At 41.0% G+C, this 15,154-nt stretch overlaps 1 protein-coding gene across 3 annotated transcripts in view; it reads right to left on the bottom strand.

The window, feature by feature from the left end:
- Positions 1 to 6,541: 6,541 nt before the first annotated feature.
- bcam (basal cell adhesion molecule (Lutheran blood group)) overlaps positions 6,542 to 15,154 on the bottom strand; it is a 50,922-nt gene continuing 42,309 nt past the window's right edge. Inside the window, exons 12-17 of one of the 3 annotated variants that reach the window (XM_084357924.1) lie at positions 14,904 to 15,045; positions 13,427 to 13,459; positions 12,808 to 12,840; positions 11,371 to 11,512; positions 10,446 to 10,545; positions 6,542 to 8,683 (exon numbers count right to left, since the gene is read on the bottom strand). In XM_084357924.1, coding sequence (XP_084214050.1) covers positions 8,681 to 8,683; positions 10,446 to 10,545; positions 11,371 to 11,512; positions 12,808 to 12,840; positions 13,427 to 13,459; positions 14,904 to 15,045 — 453 coding nt within the window. In that variant the 3' untranslated portion in view covers positions 6,542 to 8,680. The remainder of the gene's footprint in view (positions 8,684 to 10,445; positions 10,546 to 11,370; positions 11,513 to 12,807; positions 12,841 to 13,426; positions 13,460 to 14,903; positions 15,046 to 15,154) is intronic. The other 2 variants (XM_084357925.1, XM_084357926.1) reach the window with 2 other exon arrangements.

Below are 15,154 nucleotides of genomic sequence, written 5' to 3'. Positions count from 1 at the left end.
ATGCCATTTCAAGAGTCTTGTTTTATAACACACACTCACATTTTCACATTATACCTGCATTGTGAGGACATGACTGGTTTGTGAGGACATGACTGGTTTGTGGGGACGTGACTGGTTTGTGAGGACATGACTGGTTTGTGGGGACATGACTGATTTGTGGGGACATGACTGGTTTGTGGGGACATTTTGCCAGGTCTTCACAACTTCAACGGGCTGTTTGTGTGGCAAGACTTGGTTTTAAGGTTAAGCTTAGAATTATGTACACAGTACGTCCTGATGGTTTTTAGATCTGTAGCGCCCACTGTATAGGAGGCGGGGTGTCATATTCCACAACTAACTATAAAAGGGCATGCTAATCATGTAGCAGCATACAACTAAACCACCAAGCAACTAAAGCAAAAGCAACAAAAATGGCGCATGCCCACACAGCTAGCTAGCTGATCCTAGTATTTCATGCTAACCCCGAGAATTCTGACGTGTTTGAGACCCGTTCTTGACAGGTTCAGGATAATGTGAGGGGCAAAGGAATCCATAATGTCAGCGAGGGTCCTCACAAGTAGTGCAAGACAAACGTGTGGATGTGTGCGCATAACTTTATTATGCGTGTGTGCCGATGAGAGGATACTGCGTCTCTGAGTGTAAATCATCACCAGAAACACAAGTGTGTGAGTATGTGTGTGTTTTATCCTCCGGGCAGCTGCTGTGCTGTAATGTTAGCCAATGGGGGAGGAGCCTGTTGCATGTACAGAAGTTCTCCAAGGAGCAGCATTCAACAGCTGCTCTTCAGCTCCTCCGGGCCCTTCTCCCTCTCTCCACTTCTTCTTTTAACGCTGACTTTCTTCTCTGATCCTCTCTCTCTGTCTCTACTGGGCCCCAGCAGATTTTTTTTTTGCCGTTGGCTGTAAATTCAGCATTCATGGTGGGTGACTACGTGCAAACACAAATGCAGCTTTAATGTGCAGTATTGTATCATACCGCGATATTGAATAAGATTTTACTATAACGTTAATCTGGTTGATGGGCTACTTCTCATCATGTTTTGTTCTTTGATTGGTCCCAAGAGTCTTCTCACTTTAAACACCCACTCCAGCCCATATAAATTAAAGTGAATTGATTATTTATAATCAATAGAAGCCCTGTAATAAATTAGGACATAAAGCCTTACAGGACTTTCAGCCCTGCTTTAATTGTAGAGAGACACATTTTTAAGGTTTCTTTTATATGACCACAATGAATATTACATGTTTGTGTAACAAAGGGGCAGATTTATTGTTAAGTAAACTGTCGATAATAGTTATTTCACTGTTAACAAATTATGAAATGCAACTAACTGGTAAATCAACATCAATCAACAGAAATGAGAATGTTTGTAGGTACTAGTTTATCATAGTCTGAGGAACCCATTGTAAAAGAAGAGTGAATGTCTTTTCCCAGCTACAGTAAGCTGCACTGTACTCTGGTATATTGCTGCTATTGTGTCTGGGGGAACTGAAATAGTTTCCTCTTCTAATGGTGGATATCCTGCTGTGTGATTGTTTAACATTTGTCGCAACAGTTGTTGACCAAAACCAGGTTTTCCCTGATGTGTTAGACCACTATGCTTTTTGTTCTGTCACCCTTTGCTACAACTGTACAGATATGGGTTGATTTTATCCAAGAAATAAATGATTTATTTCCCCCCCTGAATAAACCATGGATCCATAACAGAGCTTGTTTATCATTTTTGACTATGTTTGGTTGGTTCTGATTCAAAATGGTGTCTTCTGGTTCACACTTGACACAAAGAGTGGTCTCCTGAATGAAAGTGCTTGTTTAACCCGATCGTCCGTCCCTGACTTTTAACTCTTTATGCTACTTTCTCCTCACTTCCTCCTTTTCTGCTAATAATCTTAACAGCAGCTAGAGGTTGGCACCTAACAACAAACGTAATTACATAGGCCGTAATAAGCTATTTCCATTTTAGACCCACATGGTCCTTTTCCTGATGAGGACAGGCTCCTTTTTAATGGTCAGTTTAATCTTGGAGTTGACCTCAGCCTGTCATGGTAAATTTAAGCGACCTTCGACCCTTGCGGATTGACCACATCATTCCTTAGATGAACTCAGAGGGAGTGGCGCACATGAACACATCTCTCAGTCTCCCAATTTCCCATCACATTTTCGCTTGTACACATCAATGCCACACATTTATTGCTTCTTCTACTTTTTTTAAACTCTTTAACTAATAAACCCTGCTGGAAATTTGATCTCCCTCTGTGGTATTTGCCTCTCATTCCCTCAGACACAACAAAAAGTAAACCTAACCAATTAAAATTAAAGCACACCAAGCTGTGCCTTAATAACCAAACATCCCACAGGTAGTCTGGCTGTGAATGACACACACTCACACACTCGCCGAAGCCCGGGCAGCGGGAGATCGGCCGTCACTCGGCTTAATAGCACACTCGCTGATACAATCAATGAAACAAATCTTCCATGCTGCGAGATAGATATCAGAAATACAGCAAATAAATGTAGGCTCACAAGGGTAGGTGTAACACACACACACACACACACACTGAGAACACAGGTACCAACTCTCTGCTCTGTCTTTCATAATCACACCCAAACAGTAAACACATTCACTCCTCACAGGATATTAAACCTCAGGACTGAGGGAGATAAACACATTTATCACACAGGCACTCTTTCATTCTTTATCTCTGTTCACTTCTCTGCTACACACCGTCACTCCCTTCATCATGACTTTCTTCCTACCTCCCTTTTATCACTCTTTTTTTTTTCTTTAAAGCTGATTGCTTAAATCCCAGAGTCAATGCAGATTTATGACATCTTAACAAGGCATCTTCTGTTCCGTCCTTCGCCACCAATCACCACTTTCATTTCCTCTCATCCTGACAGTAACCCCTCCTACGCTACATCTCCTCCACCTCCCCATCTTGCCTTTAAATCCAGTTACCCCATTTAGCTTTTTCACTTTTTCTTCTCTGCCTTTCTGAGACTCTCTATTAATTATCTTCTTCCTCCCCTTCCTCCCTTGACACGACCGGTCCTCTATTATCTCCACATCCATGCTGATCTTCTTCTAGCGTCATTGCACTTGGGGTCATGTGCGCACTGCATGTGTGTGCTGATTATGTGGGATGATGGAGCACATATTGTCAGCAGGGCTGTCACCAGAGCCTTGTTTAACCTGGATCCATCTCAGCAGCGCTGCGTACAGAAATGTGTGTCTGTTTCTGTGCATGAGCTGAATCTGAGCCAAGTGCGACTGAATAGCCATCAGATCCGGGTCGAGCAGGCGGAGGGGACAGACAGTGGCTGTCATCCCTCAATAGTCTGACACTAAATGGCTAAATCAGTTTAAAGCTACTGTAACTAAACCCAGTGGAAGCAGCAGGAAAACTCACAGGGGGGTGAGGGGAGGAGGAGGAGGAAGGAAGGGAAGGACACTGTGAGGAATGACAGTAATCCCCTCTCATTGTTAGCAGCACTGAAAAGCACTGATCCTCTCATTCTTTGTAAAACAAAAAATGGGAGGATCACACACTCACACAAAACAGCAAGATACACAAACACACACTTACTCAGTATACTCTTGATCCACACACTTGAAGCCTGTTTTCACTGTAGCCTACTTATTACATTTCATAAATTTTCTCATCATTGTATTAAGACATCACAGAGAGTAAACGCTTAAAGTCAGGCTTTGTTATTATTAAAAGAGGAAATAACAAAATTTTCCACCTTGAAATGAATTTATAAGCAATAAAAGACACACTTTCTCAATTCAGCACACTCTGAGGGTTTTCTGCTACAGCCTTACTTACCAGTAGCATGTAGTGGCTAATGTTAGCAAACTTTGCACAGCTGTATACAGTATATAAGCCTAACAATGCTGAATCAGTTCACTGACCAATGTTGTTAAGAGTAATCGAAATTCATATTTGAGCGAGAGCAAAGATATCATCTTAAAATTTTACTTTGGTAAAAGTGGAAGTCACCTTTATGAATAGTATCTGATATAAAATGTACTTAACCATAAAAGTGTCTTTCTGGCAATAAATGTACTTTTAAAAAAGTATTAAAAGTACAAGAAAGAGTAAATTACACAGATATATATATGTATGTACAGTGATGGAATGTAACTAAATGCATTTACTGAAGCACAATTTATGAAGTACCTAACTTGAGTATTTCCATTTTCTGCTACTTTATCTTTTCGCCTCACTACATTTTGGAGGCAAACATTGTACTTCTAAATCTCTAAAGTAATTACTCAACAGCAACTTAATTACGTAACTTGCAGACCCCTGCTCACAGAAAAACAGTTAAACATATTCGTCACCAGAGTAAACACACCTCACCTTGTTGGTTCATATGTGCTTGTGGCAGGTGATCTTTATGGATACTGACTCCAGAAAATACTGAAAAAAACTGAGGTAAACGTTCACACTTAATCATCGGTAAAATAATGTTGGTTCTCAGTTACCGCATACAAGTTTCAGTTTATTTGTTTATTATGTAAATAATATGTAAAGGGCAGCACGGTGGCACAGGAGTTAGCACGGCTGCCTCACAGCAAGGTTGTGGCTCATTAAAACATGTACATTAGGTTAATTATCCAGTCAGTGCCCTGGACCCCGGGCGCTATTCATCAGCTGCCCACTGCTCCCTCAGGAGGGGTTAAATGCATAGTACTTTCTATGATATGTGATAGAAATAAAGATTCTTCTTTTTCTTCTTTTTCTTCTAAATGTTTTCATCTGACCAGCTGTTTGATAAAAAAAAAAGCTTAATATCTTTATGATTATAGGTTCTGCTCTGTTTCAGAGAGGCTCAGCAAATACATGGGTCTGAAATACAGTTAGATGTCATTGGACTCCAGCTATTCTGGTCGCATATCAATTAATGTACGACGTAACTGAGAATGAACATTCCTGTAAGTGAATATCAATTAAGCGTGAACTCATCACATAAAGTCTTAGTGACTCGAATATTTGTTAACGAGGAGGAACAGGAATACATGATACATGCTGCATTAATTCCTGCTAGAGATCATCATGAGTCATTGTGTTACTTACTGTAAGTATATGATTTATACACTTATTGGATTGTATCATTATTATTGTACTAAGTGTTACTGACAAATGAAGTGTTACTGATAAATTACATGAGCATTGTCCTTTTGGCCACTATAACTGCCATTCATATTATGCAATCTCTTTTTAAATGAGGTACTTTTAATCAAAAATGTCCAAACATTGGATACTTTGCCACTGATGCTTTTCATAGGAGGATTTCGGGACTCTATGGAGATAATAGTGTTAATGGTGCTGAAAGATTTGTGTTCAGATTCAGTGTACCTCACATTTTTTCCCTGCAGTAAGAGCATCCGAAACAGCAAATGTCTGAATGTTTCATTGCAGATTTTACAGTCCAACCCCGACTCCCCCAGCCCCCCGAAGACGCTGACATGTATCCTCACCTTCATCACATCAGCAATGGGAGGGCACTGACACTGTTTTTACCATAAATTCCTTCGATCTGCCAATACACTCTGAGTGCTTGCTTCCGTCCTCGCTGCTTTGTATTCGGAGCACAGATCGATCTCTCCAGGTCACATTGATGCAAGACTTTTAATTTCCTAATGGAGAGCCAGTAGAGCAGGGGGTGTGTCTCAGGAGAGTGGCGCTGATAGGTCTGTAACCAAAGAGCTCGTGTATATGCACAGCGTTGGGCGAAATTGTCATAAAGTGGTTCAAGGTTGTAGCACGCTGTTATGTAAGCTTAATTTTCTAATATGGAGAATAAAACAGCCTACTTTAGATATTTTTTGAAGACTTTATTCATCCCGTCTCTTGATTAAAGTTTGTTTTTGATGAATGATTCTTCACATAGCCAATTATGATTATAGCTGCTGCTGATGAGTGTCCTACTAACTGTTACTGATCTATGCACAAAGCCGCACATCACTTTGCAGATGATTGATGGCTTAATTTAAAGTCATTTCTGGAAATGAAAGCGACTAAAGCGAACGCTGCATCATGAAGCTGGCAACGAGCCGAACCCTTAAGCAGTTATCAATGCAAAACATGCGCTTCCTCGATTTTTCTGTTCTGTCACAACAAATCAGCGGATCAATCAACGTGAGGGGATATTTGCATAATGCTGGTTATATCAAAGAGATTAAACTTTGGTGGAAGCGAGGAATCAATTTAGATGTCATCTTCCAGGAAGGGTAAGAAAGAAAACATACACGGATGAATTACATCAAAAGCAATTTGATTTTCTGATCGGCCTTCGCTTTGGGTGTGGAGTGTGAAGATTTTAGAGATGATGTTCGACGATGCGTGAGGGTTTCAGCTGCCTTATCATATGGCCAGACACACTTTCATGCTCCCATACAGCGTTGTGTATCTAAAAAAGCATCTGCACTTTATTTCATAACAAATTTAGTTCCATCTGTGATAATGGTACAAAAAAGAAAATTAAATAAAATCACTGTTCTATAGAAAGTTGAGAATAAAAACACAGAGAATAAAGGGTTGTGATTGGTTTTCTTGGGTTTTTTTTTTTCATTATAAATTCTACACAGCCGGAACAAAAATAAAAAGATACATCAACACACCACAGAGGTCACAACAGCGTACCACAAAATATACAGTATACAGTACAGAGAGAGAGAAGTAAAGCACTGAGAATGTCTCATAAAAAGGAATCCTAAATTAAAAAAAACAAAAAACATTTCTCTCGTCTCTCGGAGCAAGTGGAAAAGCATGGGAAAAATGAAAACTCAGTAGTTCCAAAATTAAGAATCCCCTTTCTAGAAAAACAACTTTTATACCACAATATTTTTTATAGAAAACATTAAAATAAAAAGAAAAGATGCTCCAAGTTCACATATCTATCTTCATCTGCCATCACAGGTTTGCTAACAGTCAAAATGGCAAGATCAGTAGACGGACATTAAAAAATAAAATAAGCCTTGTGGGGCGGAGATAGTGGTTTGAGGTGACCTTTCTTTAAAAGCAAAATAAAATCAAGGCCATTGGTTCCAGTGTACAACAAAGTAAAAGGGCACGTCAACCCGCTATCAAACCTCTCTGGCCTGCCGACAGTGTAGGGATGAAACAGAAATGCCAGTATTGCGTACCTAAACACGGAAACATTCCTGCTGTGACACATTTCATTTGGTAAAAACAAAAAGGTACATCACATACTCCACCACCCTCCCCCCGATCCCTCCCACACCTCCCCTTCCCTTCCCTTCCCTTCCCTGCCTGTATCAAACTAGAGTGAACCTCGTGCCAGTGATCTCTCCTAAGGTGAATGTCTGACTACAGCGCTGTGGCCCCTGAACGCCCCATTTTGTGGTCATGCGAAAACACAGCATGTCGATTGTTTTCACCAAGTTCGACCAATCTCACAGTAGAAGCTGATGATATTTGGGCTCTCAAAGCAGAAGCGCCACGACTGTTTTTTTGTGAGAATGGTTTCATCCAGGAGCTGAGGCCTGAAAGGATGAGAAAGACTCAAAGAAATGGCGACAGTTACGACAGTCCCAGACCAGCAGCTTAGTAACCACAGACTCTTTGAACTCCACGTCGAGCACAGTACATCTCCTGCTTGATAGACAGGGTAATCAGTATTTAAATTTACAGAGAAAACAGGAGAACAAAGGGAAACAAGTGAACAACTGATGTACTAACATAATATACAAGTATGCTGGAAATGGCAAGAACAAATTTGTACAACCTAATAGCTTGCTTGTTTTGCTGCTTTTAGCTGGATTTTAAAAAAAGGCGAGCAATTTACGAGGAAGAAGTGGTGTCATTAAATGCCCGGGCTGCTTCTAAAGAAAGCTAATTAGGGATATTGGAGAAAAAAAACAAAACACACGAACATTCACAGGTGGCAAAAAAAAAAATGCAATTTAACAAATAGCACTAAGACAAACACAGAGCTTCTTCTGTTACAGCCAAACAGTGTGCTCAGGGATTATAATGTTGTGAGCGTAAATCATCACTTGTTATTATTGAGGTGAATAAAACAGAATGGCAGCCCGTGATTATTTTTCCCAATAAATCCTGCAGAGAATTTTAAGTGCAAGACTCCAAGACGGAGTAGACGTTCAGTGTTACACTCGCACGGCAGACACGCACTCCGAGAAAATCACAGTGGCTTTTATGGCGTTTTGTGTTTCATTTGGGGTTGATAAGAAAGATTCTGCCACTGTGTTTGGAGAGTGTCCGCCACGCCTCACTGCGCGGCTCTACTCTGCAGAGGAGTCGACCGAAAGGTGTGATTGGTGCAGAAGGAGTTAGAAATCAAAACGATGTCATCCAGTGGTGTCACATTGTGATTTTTCACACATATGGTTTTAAACCTGTGGTAGCATGAATGGATGGAGTCTAATCTTTAAGGTCGACTCTATCTTTAATTTAGGAAAAAAAAAAGGAAAAAGTCCATCCAAAAGGTCTACTCCAGGTTATAAAACAAGCCAGTGCCAAACATGGTGAGCCTCCCAATGTCCCCCCAAAAAAACCTGTTTCCACGTTCCACCTGTTGTTGTCCCCTTCAGACGAGTGTAGTAAATAAAAATTAGCCCTGTTGTGTTCATTAATGCTCTCCTCCTTCCCTTCATCCCTCCGTCGGTTACTTTCATTGTCTTGCTTCATCACTGTCAGGGAGAAAGATAGAAAAACACACAAAGGACAATGTAAATGACCATTGTGCCATCATTATGGATGAACACATGCTTATAATGAGGAGACATGTTGCATTATGTTTATATATTTCTTTTGAATAAAGAAACAATTAGCTGAAAATGTTAGAATGTGAGTAAATAGCAGTTTTGACATTGTGGTATGTGTTGTGTTGCAGAGATAGCAACTGAAATTAACATGCTAACCAGCTAGTCTGTCCCGCTCCAAAGCTCCTGCCCCCATGGTGTTAACATTACTCACACTACCCAAGCTCCCAGTCTGAGCTGCTAACTGCACTGCTAACTAAGCTAAATAGCTAACGGCAGCTACAGTTAGCAGCAGTTAGCTGTCAAACCATCGGTCAAATTCATGCTCAAAACAACTAGAGGGCAGCATATCACCAGAGTGACCGCTAACTGCTGCTACCTGTACAGTACAACAAAAATATAGATATTCATTGTTGAAATGTGCCTCAAAGCAACTGAAAACATAATATTCTTTAACTTCATCAATAAATAATCACTCTGTATATTCACTCATAGCTTATTAAACAGTTTTGTTTTCCTCCTTTAATGCATGCACTTCTATGGGCTTCTGTGAGGCTATGAAATGCAATGGTTTTTGGTCAGTATGTGAGATCTAAATGGCTATTTCACAACACTATATCACTGCCATGTGTTGTGCAGCTGGCATTATAAGCTGTAAGTATTAGAAACTTGTGTTATATTTCTGTTGTAAAATGTTAAAGTCAAGATTTAATTTCAGAATAAAATGAAGTCTGTGGCTGGGCTGCAGCCCTCTCAGAAAAAGACAGCTTACAGGGTGATATTTCTTTTAATGACATCTCTGGAAGCGAACATCACTCGACAGCATATGGAGAGGCCGACTTTTACATCTACTCGTTATATCCATTTCAAAAGCAGAGCAGAGAAATGTGTCTGCAATCTCCCTCCTTGCATTTCTGAAATGTCACCCAGCCTGCCGTCAGTAGTTCCAGAAATCACATAAAACAAGACTCGCTTAAAATGGCTTTTACGTTCACGTCAAATGTGCCACTACCGTAAATTTCATGATGAAATGTTTGGCATTGGTGATGACATTCTCAGATGACTCTGTGTAGCTGTCACACTCTGTCATTTGGGCTGCAGGGACAGCTTTCTCAAACCTGCGCTCTTTGAACTAAAACTGACTTTAGACACTCAATCAGCGTGACTGATGCGTCTGAAGATATTTCTGCTGACTGTAAAGCTCGTGTTTATGTCAGATGTATTTGTTATGAGGGATCTTTGTAGGCACCGTTATGTCTATATGATCATTCTCAGCCTCGTGGAGTTACAATAAATCCAAAAAGGATCGTTGAATGTTTTGCTGGCTTCTACACGTCCAAAATAATCGACATTTACCAGCCGAGTTGAACTGATTACCCCTGCAGCCTTTGGGAAATCCCCATTTCTTTTTTTGATACCAGTCTGCATCTCACAGGCCTGACGACAAACTGAATGAAAAAAGTGACTACGTGGGAACTATTTTTACATCAGAAGCCCATTCAGCTCAGGAATGGCTTCATCCACTGCCCTGTCCTTACTGGGTGAAGTGCTCTTGACTTTGTCCTTGCGTGCCATCATGAGTCACATTTTCATAGGAAAGTTGTGCACGATGAGTCGAGGACAAAAACATTCTCTCTTTAAGCAAAAACAGCATCAGTTAACCCGTCGATGTCTGTGTCCAATTTCTCACCTGTTCTGTGGACGGTCTCTTGTTGAGGAGACCGGCCTCTTCGTTGGCCTTGTCTGTCTTCATCTCCACCACGATGTCGTTGTTCACCTCTCCAGTGGCCCTGCAGAGAGAGCGGGAGGGAAACAAAGAAACATGTAAGGAAAGGGAATTACTGGATCTAGACATTAGGCATCGGCAATATCCAAAATTGGATAACATAACATGGAAACGGACAAAATCAGAATTTGAGTTTAAATAAAGTTTTCAGTTTTAATCTGAGGACGTCTCTTCTTCAATTGCAAAAAGTTTTTTTCTTTGACCATCAGCAATTCATCATTATTAATCCACAAACATATTGATCTTCATGTTTAACACAACTCGTGTAAATTTATGCCAAAAGCACTAGCACAATCACGCTGGCACAACTGACTCATGAAAAAACCATGTCTTCTATAAAGGATGGAGAAAATCCAGCATGCTAACTTGGCATAATGTAAGGAAGTGGAGCAATCTTGAATATTGGCAGAAGGTTAAAGAAAGCAGCTCTGTTATAATCTCACTCCAATACTCGCAGAACAACTTTTTTTTCTCATCCAAGAGCGTCTTAATTTCTTGGAAAGCACACACCTCCGCCCACCCAGCTTTTGGCTCTGTTGGATTTATTTATACATTTATTTATTCAATCACAGATGCTTTTTATTTCAAGTGTAACAGTTTCTCTCTTAATTAAATGTGTCTGTTTTGTGAAAGCTGGTACATGCTTAACTTCTTTAATTATCACTGTTTTCTTTGGAGAGCCACTAATGAATCTGCTTCAGAGGAGTTTGTCTAACATCTTTTTTCATTAGGAACATCCTTCTTAAAAGCACCACAGTGTTTTAAAAAAATTTAGCTGTTATTGAGTCACATGTAGTCCCCTTCCCTTCCTCCCCTCCTGTCTACTCACACTTCCTTCTTGTCCTTCTTGCCGCAGGGCAGCTTGCTCCTCTTGTTCAGGAAGTAGATGGCAGCCACCAGCAGCAGGAGCAGCAGAACGCACACCACCACGGCTATCACCACCCCGCTGGAGCCTCCCTGTTGCTTGTCGGCTACAGCGCCGCAATGGAGGGACACATGGAGGGAGGGATGGTGGGATGGAGGGTTGGTGGGATGGAGGTGGGAGGAAGACGTGGGGTGGGGGGGAGTGAAGGATGATCACAGTAGAGGAGGTGGGAGGAAGGTGAGGGGAATGGGGAGTTTTTGATTTTTGAAGGCGCATCACGAGGGGTGTACGGGGGTTGGAGGTGTTTTGATTCGTGGGTTAGAAGAGAGGGATGCAAGGGGGGTGAAGATAATTTCATTTGGGGTATCAGGTAGGAGAGGGGAGGATGGTGGGAGAGAGGAAGGATGGGGACGGGTGGGGTCCAGATGAAGACAATGGATGGATGGATGGATGGATGGGTGGAGAAGGGAAGGAGCGGGGAGTGGGATGTGGGGTTAGCCTAACTTTTGAATGCAATGACTGAAAAGTGATGGGACCCAAAAACGGGGCCTGTATACTCACAGGTAATACTAGACAGCTGACCAACACTGAACATACTCACCCATCCACCTCCACTTGTATTACTATACTTGTGAGGACACGGCACTACAATAATCTACATTGACTATAACTATAACATGTTAAATCTTGTTTGCCTATTAGCTTTAAAGGGGATTATGTCATGGACAATTTCTTGGCGGGGTGCAGTGACTTCCAGGAAATGTCAAGCTATTCCATTAAAACTGTACCTCAGGCATCATTCTGGGAAACAGCGTTTCTAAATCAATACGCAAGGTGTCTTTATCTCTTGGTGACCACATTGACAGCACTCATGCTGATGTTGGGGCCTCCACTGACCTCAACTTGAGTTAAATTATCTGCAAAAAACTCAAATTTGAACATAACTGTGATAAGTGGCTGTGGTACAGGTACAGGTGCACCTTTATGTTCTGAGGTGTTCTGATATACAAAATAATGGACTAGAGGAAGGAGTTTGTTCCCTCCATGCTGTCCATTATTCTCTTATATCAGAACACCTGATCTGTTTTTGTTTATGAAACAGAAGTTAGGTCGCCAATGTGGGTTGCATTAACTAACTGATTAATTGAGAAAATAATATCTTGATTAATCGAAAACTTCCAGTTGTGATGGACAGTTCCTAAAAAAAAAGTTCCTAACACGAATATAAAATCTATTCTGTCCTCTCAACTACAGTAATACAAGTACAGATACACAAACACATTAGCTCTTGTAAACACAAATACATTAACCCGTGTGTGCACACAGACATCAATACACGCACAGTGACTTACAGCTCTAGACGAACGCCATACACATGTCAAGAGGGTTAGCGATACAGACCTGACTTAAGCACAGGGTTTCCAGAGAGCAGCACTTTGAGAGAAAGAGAGTTTCTCAGTCCCGTAGCATAGCAAAGCAACAACCACAGCACATACATCACCAAGAGCATACGCACACAGAAGCTAAGGTTAAAAGGTCCTACACACAGCACCCCGGCGAGTGGAAACGACGAAGAGGAAAAGCGAGAAATAAGAAGGCAGTCGGAAAGAAGAGGTGACCAAAAAGGAGACACAGTGAAGAAACACAGAGAGGAAAGGAAGGGATAGAATAGAATAGAATCCTTTATTGTCCCCAAGGGGCCACAAAAAAGTTGTAGTAGCATCCACAAAATATAGGACAGACATCATACAAATGTGACAAGAGAAGAAGAATAACAATATACAATATCCACAGTGTTCGGTAGCAAGAGGGCAAATATACAAGATTACAGTACAGCAGAGGGAGATGTGTGTGTGTGTGTGTGAGTGTGTGTGTGTTGTGTTGTGTGTGTGTTGAGATGGAGGGGCCGGGGGCGAGAGGAGATGGGTGGAGGGGGGATTTCTAAATTACAGGGTCTGTACAACAAAGAGTCCTGAGAGAAGAAGGGAGGAGAGGAGGAGGAGAAGGGAGAAGGCTCTACCTCTGTCGGCCGAATTTTCATTTGCTGGAATTGCTGCAAGAGAGGAAGCCAAAAAAGAAGCAAGGTTTTAGTTGGCAGGCTGTGGAGCCGCTAAAAGAGCAAAAGAAACGTGGATTCAGCCATAACGTGTAAATTGGCTGCAAGGAAACATATGTGGCAACTTCCTACGTAAGCGGGAAGTCACAGTTGCATCACAAGCCGCAGCAAAACTTTCAGAAGTTGACAGTTTCAGGAGGCGAACGCAGGGTTGTACAAAGTACACAAAAGTCATATACTTGAATAAAAGTACATATACTTTGGTAAAAAATTACTTAAGTATAACTGAACAAGTATAACCCATACAAATAGTACTTGAGTAATAGTCAGAAAGTATCAAAAGTTACCATCTGATTTCCAATAAAAAAATTTATTCAGAAAATACACTTCTTTGGCTGTGATGCAGCATGTAATCTGCAAAGTAACTAGTAACTAAAGTCATCAAATAAATGTAGTGGAGTAAACGCACAATATTTGCCTCCAAAGTGTAGTGGACTGTAAGTATAAAGTAGCAGAAAATCGAAGTACTCAAGTAAAGTACAAGTACCTCAAAATTGTACTTGACTAAATGTACTTAGTTATATTCCAACACTGGACACATGATATATTGAACTACTGCCAACTGCGAGATATGACAAACTTCATATAGATCTACTGAGGCCTATATTGAGAAATATGTGTGTTTCAGAGTTAGCAGTATTAGGTTTAGCAGTTAGCAGAGTTAGTTAGCCGTTAGTAAGCAGTCAATCAGTAAAGAGATATCCGGTTATTAGCTAACACAGCTAATGCATCATTTAGTCTTTTATTTCAGGCTTTCAGTTTTGGTAACTTGAGATATGAGCTTACTTAGAAATTGTTCACACTATTGTCAAAAATTTTGTAGTGTAAGTTCCAAATTTCTACGTAAGATCTAGTTTGTGTACGTAAAGATGGACGACGCGTCTCCACTTCTTCCCGATGTACAAAAATAAAAATATCCTGGACATGAGGGCTGCCATCTTGTGCTGATGACATCATTTAGAGCCAGAGTCTGTCAGTCACCAAGAGCCCACTGAGATGTTTTGGCTTTACTTTTTACACTTTTGCGGAGCTTTCATGTTGTCCATCTTTAAATATACTCAATGTGCGAAACCCGTTTGAATTCACTGAAGGGTAAATCTCCATTTCATCAACACTTTACGTTATAACTAGGCTGAGTGTGATCTTAAGAGCCGGTGCAGCCGTTTTCTGAAATCAAACTTCCCTGAAAAGATTTTGGCAAAAACAGTTTCACCTGTTTCCAGCACAACCTGCTGCATCAAACGAAATTATTAGGTCCTTTACAAAAACACATCACTCTATCACAACTAAACATCAAAAGACTGCAGTGAAGAAAACATGAAGGAGAAGGAGGGAGGGAGGTAAAGACCCATCGCTGTTGCTATCCTCTCGTGACACTGACCTCTTTTGATAGATACAGCGAAGGTCTTGCTATCTTTTCCGTGCTCGTTGGAGACCTCGCAGGTCACTCCGTCCTTCATGACCTTGGCTGTAGCTTGTAGGGTCAGGGTGCTGACCACCTTGTTACTTTCCAATGATACAGACTGGCAGGAGCGATGGAGGAAGGACGACAAAGAGACATGACATGAATTTTGACATATTTCCTGCCTATATTTGTGGCATATTTTTAATTAATAAATGCACTCATTCTCT

The sequence above is a fragment of the Pagrus pagrus genome, assembly GCF_965226575.1.
Source record: "Pagrus pagrus genome assembly, chromosome: 7".
Lineage (NCBI taxonomy): Eukaryota > Metazoa > Chordata > Actinopteri > Spariformes > Sparidae > Pagrus > Pagrus pagrus.
Note: the sequence above shows the minus strand (reverse complement) of the source record. Positions and strands in the feature narration are given on the sequence as shown.